The 16,071-nt window shown below is 40.8% G+C and overlaps 2 protein-coding genes across 2 annotated transcripts; both read left to right on the top strand.

Annotated features, from left to right (window-relative positions):
* Positions 1-2,044: 2,044 nt before the first annotated feature.
* LOC122772988 (claudin-4-like) lies at positions 2,045-2,930 on the top strand. The gene has a single exon (XM_044031339.1). The coding sequence runs from the start codon at positions 2,045-2,047 to the stop codon at positions 2,714-2,716; it is 672 nt and encodes a 223-aa protein (XP_043887274.1). The 3' UTR covers positions 2,717-2,930.
* Positions 2,931-8,655: 5,725 nt separating this feature from the next.
* On the top strand, positions 8,656-13,086 carry LOC122772990 (claudin-3-like). The gene is made up of 2 exons (XM_044031341.1): positions 8,656-9,227; positions 11,797-13,086. The coding sequence occupies exons 1-2, from the start codon at positions 8,737-8,739 to the stop codon at positions 12,458-12,460; spliced, it is 1,155 nt and encodes a 384-aa protein (XP_043887276.1). The 5' UTR covers positions 8,656-8,736; the 3' UTR covers positions 12,461-13,086.
* The last annotated feature ends 2,985 nt before the right edge of the window (positions 13,087-16,071 follow it).

The raw sequence follows: 16,071 nt of genomic DNA, 5'->3' as shown, positions 1-16,071 counted from the left end.
TATCCCATGTTCACATAAAACAAGAAATAATATATGTGGGAATTATTGATCCTATAGTCTCCCATGTTGGTTTAAAAGTTTGAAATCTGAAAATCCTCTGAGGTTCAAACCCAAAGTGGAATTTCTTTTTTTAGCCATCTTCACAGGTCATAGAAGGAAAGTCATGGGTGTGAATGAACAAATGAATGATGGCTGCATGTGTCCACCGTCACTATCATTACTTGCAGGAACTGAACAGAGGGTCATTGTAGATGTGTTGAGTAACACCTGCTTTTCTTGATAAAAACAATCGGCCAAAATACACTCCCACTACTTCCTTTCTGCATGTTATTCTCAGGGTGTGAATTCCCCGACTGCCACTACTAAAAGCTTTAAAATAATATCCAACCAGGAAAGTCATCCAGGGCGTTTTCTAGTCCATCTACACAACATAGATGTGGCTCCCCCTGCCTGTCACTTACAGCACAATTAAAAACAATGATAAAGTGTTAATTATTCCAGTTTGATTATCATATAATGTACATTGTCTTTGAAGAGACTTTTTCTATCCCTTCCCTTTAAGAAAAGAAGTTATTTCTGATTGTTTGCTCTTGGTTAAATTGACCCACTATGGCTTCTAAAGAGAAGTAACTTTATTTGGAGGAGTGGGTAAAGAGTAGCGAGTGTCAAAAAGTGCAAGTAACACGTATAAAAAGTGTTGGATTGTTAAACGTTTTTCTCCACTGGAGTGAAATATTAAAGCCAAGAAAAGAGAACTGCAGATGTTTGGAGATAACATTCCTCTGACTAATCAGTTTCTGTTAGAGGTGTGTGTGTGTGTGTGGAGGAGGTAAACCACACGATGATCATTCTGACCACTGACCCCAGGTGACCCCTGTTAATTAGAGAAAAGCCTGTAATGACAGAGAGCTCACATGTCACCTGACCTCAGTGCTCCTGCCTGCTGTCCAACAAAGAATACATATGTGTGATGACTTGTATTCATTTATTTTATGAAGCATTCAGCAATCACAATTTAAGATACTTCAAAATGGAAAAGGCATTGATATTTGTTATTGCATAGAATGAATATTGCAGATTACAGATTATAGGAACTGTTAGAGGTTCAGGTTGTGGTGGTTCTTTAGTCTATCATTTTAGTTTTGGATACACCTTTGTCTATATTTGGTTAAATGTTTGTTCATTTGTACAGAAACAACAGTTGAAACCCTAAAACTAGATACAGCATATCCTCTCTCCCAAAGTTCCAGATGTAATCATGAATGGATAACTAGGTACCATAATTATGGCTTAATGTTTCACATTTTGTTTCCTGTGTATAGTCAAAAGAATAATAATATTTCCAGATAAATAAAAGGAATATGAATTAGGATTACAGGATAAATGAAAGAAGATAAATCAAAAATGCATCGTCCCCATCCACCTGCTTTTCAGGGAGATGGGGACTCAGGTGGGAGAAAAACAAGGCCCATCATTGTTGCCTCCCTTTTATTTTTTCTTGAATGGAGCTCTCATTCAGTAATGAGTCGGCATTTTTCTTCAAGGTTGTCAAATATATATATATTTTTTTTAATAAAGAATCACTGGCACATTTGCATTGCTGTACAATCAAAACTGATGACAGAAAATATTGTGAGAACAGAATGATGTCTGTAAATGAAATTTGGAATTCAGAAAAAGCATTTTATTGTTTTATACCTACTTAAATTTGCAGCAGGAATACAGAGATATTCATGAGCAATGGTTCCATTTAAAGAGTTTTTTGCAAACATTAATAAAATAAATTTGAAGTGTCCTCATACGCTCATAAGTTTGAAGGTAAACATGATGCCACCTCACGCTGACTCCACCTTCAGTCGCCAAGCCGTATAAAGAAGGTAGAATCAGTTTCTCCCCCGTCTTCCCCTCGCACTAAAAGTCTTATGCAGGATCTGATATCGCCTGCGTCTCAGGAGGGTTGAGCCTGTGGACACAGAAGGCCTTCTGTCCACACAGACTTGACAGAGAGTCCTGCTCGGCTCCTTCTCCATCCCCAGCTCCAGCGATGTACTCTGCAGGCGTAGAGATCCTCGGGATGATCCTGGCCGTGGCCGGGTGGCTGGGGGTGATGGTGGCGTGCGGCCTGCCCATGTGGCGGGTGGCTGCCTACATCGGTCAGAACATTGTCATCTCGCAGGTGATCTGGGAGGGTCTGTGGATGAACTGCTCAGTGCAGAGCACGGGCCAGATGCACTGCAAGGTGCACGACTCCATGCTGGGGCTGCCAGTAGACCTGCAGGCGGCTCGAGCCTTGGTCATCGTCTCCATGGTGCTGTGCATTGTGGGCATCTGCCTGTCAGTGGCCGGCGCCAAATGCACCAACTGTAGCAGGGACGTGAATAGTAAACCAAAGCTGGTGGTGGCAGCTGGAGTGACATTTGTGGTGGCTGGACTGCTGCTGCTGGTGGCTGTGTCCTGGACGGCACATGCCATCGTGCTGGGCTTCTATGACCCGCTGCTGGAGGAGACGGCCAAGAGGGAGTTTGGTAACGCTCTGTACTTTGGCTGGGCTGCGTCCTGCCTGCTCATTCTTGGGGGGGTCCTTCTCTGTTGCTCCTGCCCACACAGGAGATCGACCACAGCGCCGAGTGGCGGCAGCTCCGTGCCTCCCCGCGTGGACTACACTGCAGTCAAAACCATGTCAGCCAACGGATACACCAGGCGAGACTACGTGTAAGCATGCAGATGAAAACGATGCAAGCGTTCATGTAGCGTTTGAGCATTACGAGTAAGCAAACAAGAAGCACGTTTTATGATTTTCTGCATTGTATGATTTATTTTTAATCTTTCATTTCAAACATTAAAAAAAAGAAAATGTATTTGATGCATGAAGCTTACATTTTATGGGCATATAAATAAAATATCCAAAGACTTTATTTCTTTTCAAGTTCTCTTCATGGGGAAAATTCACTTTGTAATTGAAAACTTTGACACCACAGACTCAGAAACTGATGCTTAAATTAAGTGTAACGTAACCAGCAGTGTGGTATGCAGAAACAGGCCGGCTGACCAATAAGAGCGGTGCTGGGTGCACAGCAAAATTAGGTATTTTGTTTCAAGGGAAATGGAAAAAAAAGAAAAAAGGAACAATGTGGTGCTTGTTGTAGAAGATCACCTCATGTGCTTCCTTTCTACTGTCGCTCACCTTCCATTTGCAAGAGTGAAACTGAGTCGCAGAAAAAAAGTGGTTGTGGGTGGTTTATGTTTGGTGAAGGTTTTCAGTCATTCAGGTGATCAGGGGGTTTATTTACTGAGAAGTGGATTCACTCAGTCATTCCTTCACTGTCCACATGAAGATATTCCAGCTGAAATAGGGCAGAAGTGGAGTCACCTCCAAATCTAATGAGACACTTTTAAATATTGCACTCTAAACGTCAAAATAAATCTTAACTAGTCTTCATTTATGTCAATTTCATATGATGACGTTAATGTTATATGTCAAAGACATAATCTGTAACATTTCTGCATTTACATTTCTTTAAAAAATTACTACAGTAATGTAATATTTTGTTGAGTACACTCTTTTCGTGTGTCTATTTAAAATAACGCGCTGTTTCACTTTGGTCACCTTTTAATGACGTCATCGTGAGCAACAGTGTTTTTCATTTCCTATGATTTCAACAGTCCTACACGACACAATCAAAAAGGTATTTTTGGTCTTTTTTAAGTTACATACTGTGCCTTTAAAAGCCTACAATCAATAGCACAGTCCTCCTGGTTTGCATAACAGGAAATAAATATTCAGGTAACACTTGTAAGTTGTTTTAGCTTATTCTTCTTCAGTCTTTATTTAAAACAAGGACCAGGTTTGTCAAGGACTTTGAACAGATCAGGTTTTTGTCTAAAACTTTTTGATGCTGCCGTCACAGCACTACGGTGGTACAAAACCCTGATCGATGCAATTTTTAAAATTTAGAAATAGCAAAGATCCTCACTTTGATCATCTTCCACTTTTGACGCAGATAGTGTTATACTTAATTATAATTTTTCCACTATAATTTTAATCTAATACTTTAGGCTTAATAGGCCAAATGACTTAAATGAAATGCCTCGATGTCAGACTTTGTTTGTGCAATATTATCAGAGACACAGGAAAGAGCAATAAGGTTAATGATTTTAAACAGCGGGTACCAAGTCCCCTCACTGTGTGTGACCACAGATCATTGTAAAAGCAAGCGCGTGATTTCATCTGCCTCTGCATTTCCTGCTGAAACCAAATTTGCAGCCACAGCACCGTCTCAAACACTACCCAGGCTAAAAGTATCGGCAACTCTGTGAATGTGAAGTTTAAATATCTAAAGAAATAAATGTAAAAGCAACTTTCCATCACAAGGTTACAAGTTATAGTATCATAGATCAGTTTCAGCAGCTTTTCTATCAGTTCTGCATCAGCAGAGTGTTCTGATCAGATCTGTTGCCTGATTTGAGCACAGGAAGTGACTCTTCTTTCCTCTGATAGTCAATCTGGCCCATAGGGTGGGCGTGTGTGTGTGTGTATGTACTGCATGTGTGTGGGACGCAGTTGTGTTTCATGAACTGCACCTCCCCTTCTTTAAGTGCTCAGTCTGGCAGCAGCTTTCTACCACTGCTGTGGGATCTGCTCTTGTACACGCACACATGCAGCAAAGACACGTGATATTTCAACATTTATGGCTTTTTACCCACATTCAAATAATGCCCAAACTACACACCAGGTCTCTGGAAACAAAAATAAAAGGGATTGTGCTGCAGCAGAGGATAAAAAAAGGCTAAAAGAATGCAGGCCTGATTTGAAGACAGGACTTAACCAGGTCCAGGTGATCTACATCGAGTCCAACCGACTCAAACACCAAGAATCTTGCTGCATCGGTTATCTCCCAAAAAATAAGAACTGTTGTGTTTGCTTTGTCTTTATATTACACAAAAGTGCATTTCTATATAACATATTGACCCGATGGGTCACCTGGGTTCAAGCTTTGAGAGAATCCAGGTTATGAGGAGGTCAGGCAACTTGAAAAGAAAGTCTGGCATGAAGCGAAATGACAATAAACAAACAAAATGGCAAAGAGAAAAGATGTGTGTTAAAGTTACCTTAAATTTTCTATCAATGATTCAAGGTCCAACATGTGCTCTGAGAAAGGGCCACTGAGGGAAAGCTCTGCTGTTTAGTGTCGATCTGCAAAATCACACAACATGAGGACATTAAACTAAACAGAAGATTTAAATATGATACGCCGCTAACAAACAAATACCAGGTGGACACGAAACAAACAACAAAAAATCTCATACGTTCACAGTCAAATGGCTCCAGGGCAGATAAAATGTGTTTGAATTCAGAAAAAGAGAACTAAAATATTTAATGCAATTTAAACACAGAAAATATTTTACACCTTACTTTGGACACTGTTTATCGTTTTACATTCTTGAAAAAATAAACAGTGAAAGTGAGTTTCAAATTCAGTTAGCAATGTTTAACACCAGCACAAGTTTGCATCCGAATCCATCACACAAGCCGAAAACTCCACGTCTCCTCACAAACACCGTTAAAGCAGAAAATAATCCTCACCCTGGCAGGAATTCTTGAAAATTTGCCTTTTTTTTTTTTTTAAGTAGCATGTATTAAAGGTTAAAACTCAAAATCACCCACCCACATGTGCACTGAGCTTAAGAGCAGCACAGGTGATGAATGGCAATCAGAGTAATGAGTGGCAGGTGTGTGGGAAGGTAGGCAGGAGCAGGAAAGTGGGTCACGTTCAGCTCGGATACTTACGCCTAACAGATAACATTCAGGTCAACGGACACATTTTTTCAAATCTGACTCAGTGTCTTTCACCTGAGCATGACTGCCCAACAAAAGACAAAAACAAAAGGCAACAAGAGAAAACATCATATTTTAGAGACCACTCCATACTGAAACAGAATGCATGTAAAAAATAAGACAAGATACTGTGCAAGTCAATAATGTTGACACTAACCCCATTACGTATTACGTATAGACAGAAAAAGCTGCAGGGATTCTGATACGACTGCTCTGTTGGCCACATATGTATCAGGACCACACACTGAAGTGACACAGATCTGATTTGAAAATGATGTCCACACAGGCTTGAAAAAACATTACGTGATAGTTTATTCTTAGAACAATGTGTTTCATGTTATAATCTGAGTTTATTGTTAGAGCAATATACATTTCATGTTAAACTAAACTTGGAGTGCCCTCATACTTACAGTAAAACCACTGAAATGAATTAAATGCAGCCAGACTGTAAGGATTAAATATCTTCTAAGGACAAGTGTTTCCTTATGAAACTCTTACCAGAAGTGATAAAGGAAATCTGAACGCAAGCACATTAAATACCATAAAAAATGATGAAAATAGGTCAGACTTGACATACGTAAGTTTGAGAAACGGATGTGGAATATATTGTTGTGAATATAGTGGCTACACCATTGTTATCAGTTCCTCCATCATGTACGTCTATATTTACACATATCACCTTTAAAGAGGAATTTCAACTCATTCCATGATGAGAACTCACAGTTTAAGACAGATGCTGAGAAGAGTTGTGAGTGTGATGTGGGCTGAGCCTACAGGAGGTCAGGTGGAGGTGTATGCAGACCACAGTGTATTTCTCTGATACTCCCTGGTGCACTGTGACCTTCAGAACAAGGACACTGATAAGAGCCCTCACCCCTCACCACACCCCTGTGCACACTTACAGACAATTCCTTCAGCTTCCACAACATTAACAAACTTTGCTTCATTGTACAAGTGGAATCAGCATCATAGACGTTCTGACTTTTGAGAGAAATACACGTTCATATCCTGCGTACTTTCCACATGCAGATACTGCATATTTAGACAGGGCTTGTGTTGTTTGCACTGCAGCTATCGCATGTGGTCTCAGTTATTAACCTCCCACGGTAACCAGTGAGACAGATTAATCATCCGCGCGCACACACCACTGAGGCAGCTGTACAACTGTTCTTTAGCACCACATACTTTAGCTGGACGCACCCAAACATTATTACATCATATTTCATCTTCCTGTGGTGTCTAAATTAAGTTATTGTTAAGTGCATAAAGCAACACAGCCTGGAGCCTGTACCCACAAAAAAATAAAAAAAAACACTTGAAAATGCATCAATATGTCAACCCTGTTCTGTGATATAACTTTCACTCAGGATTTTTTATACATTTGGAATTGCCCTGGTGATCCATGGTTTGAGTGTGTGTACCTTTCATTATGTGGACTCGACATGCTTGACCACAACAGTAGCACTGCCCATTACAAGCATATTAATGTTAATTTCCCCGAGGGAACCTCCCAAAGGGATCAATAAAGTCGTCTGTCTGTCTGAATTGAATTGAAGCAAGTGACACCCTTTGAGTGTTTTGAACTACCTAGATAATTAGTAATCATGTACATGATAATGATTAATTGCCAGAGGGAACCGAAATAGACAACAAGACAGCAATTCCCACAATCCCATGCTGTTTCCTGGTGAGATCAAACTATATCTTGTGTTATTGTTTTAATGTTGAGGGACCCCTATCAGCAGAAATGACATACTGTGTATTTAAGGACTTAAGGACTTCTACATCCAGTAGTCCTGATGAGTCACCAAGTTGTATTCAGGGGAATTGAGACTCTTTCACACCCACTCTTCATTCTGAACCTCTGTCCTTGCACTAAAGAAGTTTGACGAGTGGACGGAAACTCACATAAATCATGGGATACAAGTTAAACAAAGATGTCATTCACTTTAGTTGAAATATTTGCAAGCAAATAATATACCTGAGGTGAAGAGAGGACCAAAACTTTTAGTAACACAACTCAGCTGGTGTTAATGCTCACATCATGTTTGTTTTTATAAATAGAATGTTTGCTTTACATTTCTGTTAAGTACTGCTCATTGTCAGACATCTGCTTTCATCAAGGCGCGTTTGCTACAGCCAGCGACACCACAACCAGCAAAGGTTTTAGGTCTTATCTTCATCTGTTGAAAGACGGTGGTTATAGTAAATGGAAACATGCAGGTTTTATCAGTTTCACTTGAATACAGAGGCTCCTACAGGACAGATACAAATACACGCTGGAGATAATCCAAGTACTCCCACTGATTTCCAGAGAACATCTCCCACCGTCAGCCTCTCAATCATGCCCATCCTGTCCTCTTCCTCAGCTTCAGTAAGCATTGGTCACATTGATTAAAGAAAAATGGGTTTCACAACCTTTGTACACAACCATGAAATGAGCGTTTGACAAGATTATGCTCCAAGTCCTGAACTTTTCACTCATCTGTCAGACAGAAGTACAATGAGAAAGCTGCAGCAGTTGATATGGTGTCTTCCACTTTCAATCATTCATCCACACGTCTTTACCGTGTCTGTCATTCTTTAACTACTACAGACCTGAGATACAGGGCCTCTGTTTACTCTCCCCTCACCCAAACAGATGAGAGTGCTACCGGGGCCGAGGAAGTTGAATGATTAAGCTGAGGCCATGTACATGCCAAGGCTGTTTTTTTTAAAAAACTAGGAGGGACAGAAGACAGTTTGAACTCTTCTCTGGCCAATAACCGCGTTACTCCACCTTCTGTGCTGGAAAAATGCCCTGTTTATATGTGTGACCAGCTCTCCAGGGAACACTCACTCCATCAGCTTCTGTTGTCTGAGATAGAGAGGAACTTTATCAGCTTTAACATTGTTCAAACATGCCTTCGTTGGGACTGGAGATACTTGGCGTGACTCTGGCCGTCCTGGGATGGATGTCGGCCATCATATCCTGCGCCTTGCCCATGTGGAGAGTGTCAGCGTTCATTGGCGTGAACATAGTTACAGCGCAGATCACCTGGGAAGGCATCTGGATGAACTGTGTGGTGCAGAGCACTGGACAGATGCAGTGTAAAATCCATGACTCCATGTTGGCTCTAACCGCTGACCTTCAGGCTGCCCGTGCCCTCACCATCATCTCCATCGTGTTGGGAATCTTGGGAGTCCTGGTGGCCATTATGGGGGCAAAGTGCACCAACTGTGTGGATGAGGAGACAGCCAAGGCTCGAGTGATGATAGCAGCCGGGGTGGCCTTCATTTTGGCTTCTCTGACCCAGCTGATCCCAGTGTCATGGTCGGCCCACACGATCATCATGGAGTTCTACAACCCGATCATACCTGAGGCACAGAAGAGGGAGATCGGTGCTGCTCTGTACCTCGGCTGGGCTGCAGCCGCATTTCTGCTCCTGGGAGGCGGCATCCTCTGCTCCAGTTGCCCCCCGCAACCTGAGAAGATGTACGGGCCTCCGTCAAGGACGATTTACTCGCAAACCAGGTCCATCGCCCCAAGTGGCTTCAACAGGAGAGACTATGTGTGAACATGCACCTGCTCATTTCTCACACTTCATGGACAAAAGTGAAAACTGGAAAGTCATTTTTTACTCACTGATTCATCTGTCTTCATGAAATGTATGAAAGCTCACATCACCATGTTTTCCCTTTTCTACAGAACCTCCTTTTTTATTTGTGTGTTTGCAACTTTGTCACTGTTGGTGGATCTGAGGCGACCAAACATATGGTAATAAATGTGCTGCTGCCTTTATATTTTATACTTTATAAACTGAATTGCATACTTTGTCACCTGATTATAGAAAAGGAATCTCTTTTATATACTGTTTTGAGTTATACTTACTGTTTAATGAAGAATCCTCAGGATTGACTGAGAAATCTGAGGTCGAGAAGACACATGATGCATTTTTCTGTGAAATAAACATGCTGTAAATCACTTTCTCTCAAATGTTTGACATTGATTTTGACATCTACATCTACACAGACAGCTGATATTTCAAAGACTAAGGACAATATTTCAATGTGTAACTTGTGCTTTGTGCTCTGGATTCTGCTGGGACCTCATGAGTAACCTGACCTCTCACAGTCATACCCAAGGAGTCATCCATTTGTCTTTAATCTTCATTTGGAAAAAATTACATCCATTGGGGAAAATGGAAAACTTATCAAAGGAGAAGAAAGAAAAACATCCAGTAAGATGTTTATGGTACAGAGAAAAGTGCACCCTGCATACCCAGCCATTAGTGACAACTGGGGGTTTATTCACCTGTGTGTCTCCCATATGTCTGTTGGGGTCTCTGATAACAAGAACCACTGCTTTGTCAGCTTCCACACACACAACTCTCTGGACTGGCCCCTCCAAACAATGGAACCATTTCATGTCAGAGGGGGAGTCTGCGTGGCGGGGGTGGGTTAGAGTCGAGAGGATGGGGAGGGGGTGGCATTTCTCAGCCCCAGCCTCTAAAGAATTTCAAGGGCAGACAGAGAGACTCATCAGAGCTGTCCAAACTTAATCCCACTGTCAGTTGAAGACCTTGTAACTTCAGGTAGAGTTTGTATTCCTGTAAAGTCAAAGAAAGTTCGAAAGAAAGTATGACCTCATGAACTATTCCACAGTCCAACTGGAAAGTGATTTTTTTTTTTAATCGTCCGTTTTCACTGGTATTTTGGCTTGGGTAAAGGTTTTTTGCCACACAGCATAGATAAGACGGTTGGGAGGCTTTTACAGAGAAATGGAGGTCAGACATTCTTTTTTTATAAGTCAGTGATAAAATAAAAACGGCAGAAAAACACCTGGACTCATTATGTGGTGATCTACAAGTTACTTATGGCTGAAACAAGTTGTGATTGATTGATTTACAGCTGTAGGTGTGAGAAAGGGGGATTTCCTCAATTCACCTGATGGATTTTCTGAAAACGTCTGTCATTAGCATGATAAAGACGGTGGTTTATTTGATAACAAAGATAAATTCCTTTTGTACCAGAGAGGATGTAGTTAATCTTTGTTTGCATACTGAGCTTCCATTTTTTAAATGCATGTTTTTTCCAACAGGGCTCCTAAAAATACAAGGTGGTAGAAGTATGGCCTACAGGCTTAATAAGTACAGGTAAAAGGTTTTTATTCAGAGGCTACGAAAACCAAACTATTTTTAAATTCCAAATGATTATACACTTATTGGTAATATAATGTTGGCAGATACACAGTGATCAATCAACATAAATTGAACGCGCTATTTAAAATCATTTTTTAACACACTTGAGCAGCACCTCTTCTACGGAATCTGCCATGTTGTACCGTCATGTATTCACATTGTTGCAATATGCAACTTTGCCCCTTTTTGGTGCCACAAAACCCTTAACACTTATCCTTTAGATTGAGATAAAGTCAAGACTGAAGTTCAATGAAATGGTCAAATCATATATCAGCTGCTTTTTTGTGTGTGAGTTGATATAAACGTAACGGTGTACAGTGAACATAATGTGAATCATATCAAATTGATTTTGTGTTATCGCCAATATTGTATTGTGAGGAAATTTTACACACTATCATTTTACTTAGTGATAAGTATAAAATAAAGAAAAAAGCTGTCTTGTTTGGTTATAATAACACATGTAAAACTTGTGTGCCCTCTCAGCTGTGAAGAGCCTCTTTGTGGCCAGGCCCACTGGAAAGCTGGCCATGTAAGCTGATAGCAGAGACTGTTCAGGTCCTTCCTCCCTTTCTGGTGATGTCAGCTCATCCAAGGACTCCTCCCCTCCCACCTGATCTGCCTTATAAAGGATACTGGTGAAGTAGCTGCAGCAGATGATCACACTCTCACAGATGCAGAGCCTGAAATTAACTTAACTGCCAGTTGAGTCTGTGGGTCTGAGTCCTCCCTTGTCTGTGGTTCCTCACAAGTGTGACACACTTTCAGCACCAGCAGAAGAAGAGGAAGACGACTCAGCATGTCTGTCGGTCTGGAGTTGATAGGCATATCTCTGTGCATTTTGGGATGGATTATTGCGATTGTGGCGTGCGCCCTCCCCATGTGGAGGGTGACGGCCTTCATCGGCAGCAACATCGTGACGGCACAGATCATCTGGGAAGGCCTGTGGATGACCTGTGTGGTCCAGAGCACAGGACAGATGCAGTGTAAGGTCTACGACTCCATGCTGGCTCTCTCCCAAGACCTCCAGGCCGCCCGCGCCCTCACCGTCATCTCCATCCTGTTGGCCATTCTGGCCGTGCTCATTGCCATCGCTGGGGCCAAGTGCACTAACTGCATTGAAGACGAGGCCTCCAAGGCCAAGGTGATGATCATCTCTGGTGTCTTCTTCATCGTATCCGGAGTGATGCAGCTCATCCCAGTGTCGTGGTCTGCCAACACCATCATCAGGGACTTCTACAACCCTTTACTCACCGATGCTCAACGCAGGGAGCTGGGGGCGGCGCTGTACATCGGCTGGGCGGCCGCTGCGCTCCTCATCCTTGGTGGTGGACTCCTCTGCTGCTCCTGTCCGCCACGCGAGACCAGATACAACCCCTCGAGAATGGCTTACTCTGCCCCGCGGTCTGCAGGTGGCCCCGCGTTGGAAAGGAAAGACTATGTTTAAATGGAGAAAATGGAAGAATAAAGACTGTCCAAACTAACCCGAGGGTGCGTTGAGGAACAAAGAGACTCCACATTGAAGGATGCGTTTGAATTTGCCTGTAATATTGAGTGTCATTAAATTAGGCCCTTTGGTTTTTTTAGTGACTGAGACAGTATGCACAGGATATGTGACATTTGAGTGGAATTTTTTTTTTTTTAAGATCACTATAAAGAAAAGGTTTTTTTTAACATTTAACACATTAAATATTATCACAACTGTACAATCACAATTCTTTTTTTTTTAATGTTTACAGCTCAGCTTTTATAACAACCATCATTACTGCTTCATAATAAAGCACTTGTGTTAAATGATCATGAAAAGCATCTTTTAAACTGTTTGTAAATACTGTATGAATATCATGAAGAACCCGTAACAGTCGTGACTTTTGGTAACCGTGTGGTGGGAGTGGAGATGGCTGAGGACGTGGCAGAGGACTCTGAATCATTTACAGTGTCCACCGAAGCAAAACAAAAGCCCTCGGGTCCACCTAAAACAATTATTGTCTTTGTGTTTTATGTTCCACTGCTGTACGTGTAACTCACAAGTTTTTTTGTTTTGTTTTTTAATAAACATGACTTTTTTTTAGATACTGCTTGTATTGTCTTATCTTTTTATGTCTATAAGATGGTCCACTCTGGCTTTTTGCGACAGCATGAGTCAGTGAACTTCAGGTAACAGTAAATGACGATGCCAGGTGCCTTTGTAAAAGGAACCCTGACATTCAATCTGGAGAGCTACGTTACCACCACCTGGCAATTTATCCACACACGCTCAAAACAGTTAGCCACAGGATCAGTTGACGGGCGGAGGTGAGAAGTGTGAGCAGGTAGGAGTGGAAGTCGAAGTCGACAGGTTACATGATTTGTTTCGTCTCCAAACCGTTTAGACTGATTATCTTGGTACTTGGCTGTGCTTTCGTTCCTAAACCTTTGCCGCATATTTATACCGTTACATATCTGTGGGAGCCACCGTGTATCACTGTGGTGCTCTTCTGCTGTCGGCCAATCAACCCAGAGTAAATTAGAAGTGCCTAGCAACATCATGTTCCAAGGAAACAACCCATAAACCATGAGGCGTTTTATTTGAACTTTGATAACGTGTTTGTTTTTATGCTTGTAAACCATTTTTCATGAAAAATGAAGATACTGTACATTGTTTATTACGTTCTATCACACGTGAAGGCAGATTCAATACAACATTAACTAAAAACATTAACTAAAACTTAAAAAAAAATTTTTATTAAATATGGAGCGGAGTATATGAGGTAAAAAAGATTAATAAACAAAACTTTAAACTGGTTAGGGCATGAGTTAAAAAAGTAAAACATAAAATAAAATACATTTTCATGGGTTTTATTGTTGATATGATAATAAAGAAGTCTCATTGAGATTTAAATATCATTTACAGCAGGTATGATGATGAAGGTGTGACCTCAGATTTTGTTGAATAGTTTGAGTCGAAAGCACAAAAGAACAGAAAGGTTGCAGAGGACGTTTTGTTTCTAAGACCATCTGGGAGTTGCTCTGTTCTCACACTCTCTTTAACTCTTTAACTTTCCAACAGCTCATTCAAAAACACTGGTCATCTGTTCATCATTGGTTTTCAAGGCAAACACACAGTCACACCCGATGACAACGACTACTTCAAAAATTCATGAATATCTCATGGTAAATATGTTAATGCCATATCACGTTACACTCCAGGTTTTGTCACTCACTCCCATATCAGTGTCGCTGTTTGACATCTGGTCCTGATCACAGTAATTACACATTAGTGCTCATTTTAAATTCTATTGAGAATAATAGATTTTTTTTTTAATTATGACTATTACTGTTGTTATTCTAGATATTTCGTTTCGTTTTGTGGGCAGGCATGAACAGAGAAAACTATATATAGTCTATTGTGTAAATAATATATATCTAACTATATGATATGATATTATTGATACGCTGACACCAAAAAAAATCAACATTTTAACTAAAGAAAACACATTTCACTGCCAGTGTCACTTCACTCAAGACAGTGATGAAAACTATTGTATGCTTTAGTGAGACAGATGGCATTATGTATTGTTATTCAGCTGTCTTTATGTATTATTGCAGAATCATAATTTATCTTTATCAAGATTCATCCCACAGAACAGCACAATTACAAAATAATAAATCATTTTGTATCCCCATCACTCAGGAATAGAAATCACTTTCCTGTGTTTGGTTAAGGAATGAATAAAGTAGTAATTGTGGAGTGAATATATGACCATCCTTCTAGAAAAATCATATACTGGTGGTCAAGAGTGAAAGCCCATGTGTCACTTTTCTATCCCCATTATTACACTGTGCAAACATGTACTTGCTCCATGTTTTCATTTCTCTACTGTTGCTTTGTTGTTTGTTTTTGCTTGTCTAAGTTCTCCTGAAATTCAAAAGCTGACAATCATTGACCAACAAGATCATGCAGTAAACAGTGACCAGGTAAACTAAAGGATCCCATGGAAACTGGACCTCATCAAATACCTAAGGCTGGGTGGCTGAGTCAGGAAAGACATTCTGAGAGTCTCTGCGGTCATGCTCCACTGGCTCTGGCCAAACTGTGGTCACGTGACCGATACTGGGGAATGTGAAGGGCAGGGAGGTTGCCTGGCACCTGAAGTCAGAAAAGAGAAAGCAGACACCCCCCACCCCCTACTCCCACCTGAGAATAACAGACTCACTGTGTGTACTCAGTGGGAACGGAAACCCACTGAGGTTCCTCACCTGAGATTGAAAAAAGCTTCACATATTTGCTTATTTTTCGTCTCATTGTGTCCATAACAGTTTTGAGTAATGTTAAAAATGTTAAAAACACAAACACAATTGCACACCAGTGTAAGGTTTGTTGGCTGTGAATCCGTCAGTCAGGGTTTATAACGGCCATAAAACCAATGACAGCTGTTTGAGTTTGAAATCTGGTCAAAGCTGTGAGTGTTGACACAGAAACAGGACAAAATACTAGGCTGACAGTAAAGACTGGTGAGACACAGCAGTCCCATTGTGGTGTTGACTTTACTTCACGATTGTCCTAAAAGCTGTAGTTAGCTATTTTATTGTGTAGTTAATATTATTTACATACATCTTAAGAGCTAGAGCACAGGTGTTGGAGAGGCCCAGGTAAGGACTGTATGTGATGCCAGATGAGTAAGAACACCAATGAAGCCGTTCTTCCTTTAGCGTCACTTTACTTCCAGTTGGAGCAGCAACTTGCAACTCGGCATGTGTGTAAACAAGTATGGTCTTGACATCACACAGCATAACACAACATATTATTAAACATGTCAGCTAACCAACAATATAACACAACAGCAAATAGCAATAGTCATAATATTTATAAAAATGTATATTCTTACTGAGTCTGTATAAACAATAATCACTAAATGTATTTACGCATCTACCTGCAACGTTCAATACTTCTCTATCCTTCATTCACTGTATATAATGTCCATAACTTTTTCTGTACATACACTATAGTCCTTTTTTCTGTTTTTACCTTTCTTTAATCCCTTGTTTGATTTGTGTTGTCTAATTTTGCTGTCTGCA

This window comes from Solea senegalensis, linkage group LG8, assembly GCF_019176455.1.
Source record: "Solea senegalensis isolate Sse05_10M linkage group LG8, IFAPA_SoseM_1, whole genome shotgun sequence".
In the NCBI taxonomy this organism is placed as follows: domain Eukaryota; kingdom Metazoa; phylum Chordata; class Actinopteri; order Pleuronectiformes; family Soleidae; genus Solea; species Solea senegalensis.
This window is presented reverse-complemented; position numbering and strand designations above follow the sequence as displayed.

Bases quoted from the DNA above. Each gene is read 5' to 3' on its own strand.
- LOC122772988 (XM_044031339.1), top strand. From the start codon at position 2,045: ATGTACTCTGCAGGCGTAGAGATCCTCGGGATGATCCTGGCCGTGGCC.
- LOC122772990 (XM_044031341.1), top strand. From the start codon at position 8,737: ATGCCTTCGTTGGGACTGGAGATACTTGGCGTGACTCTGGCCGTCCTG. The intron at 9,228-11,796 runs GTACCTCGGCTG...CAGCAGAAGAAG, and splicing joins AGGGAGATCGGTGCTGCTCT to AGGAAGACGACTCAGCATGT.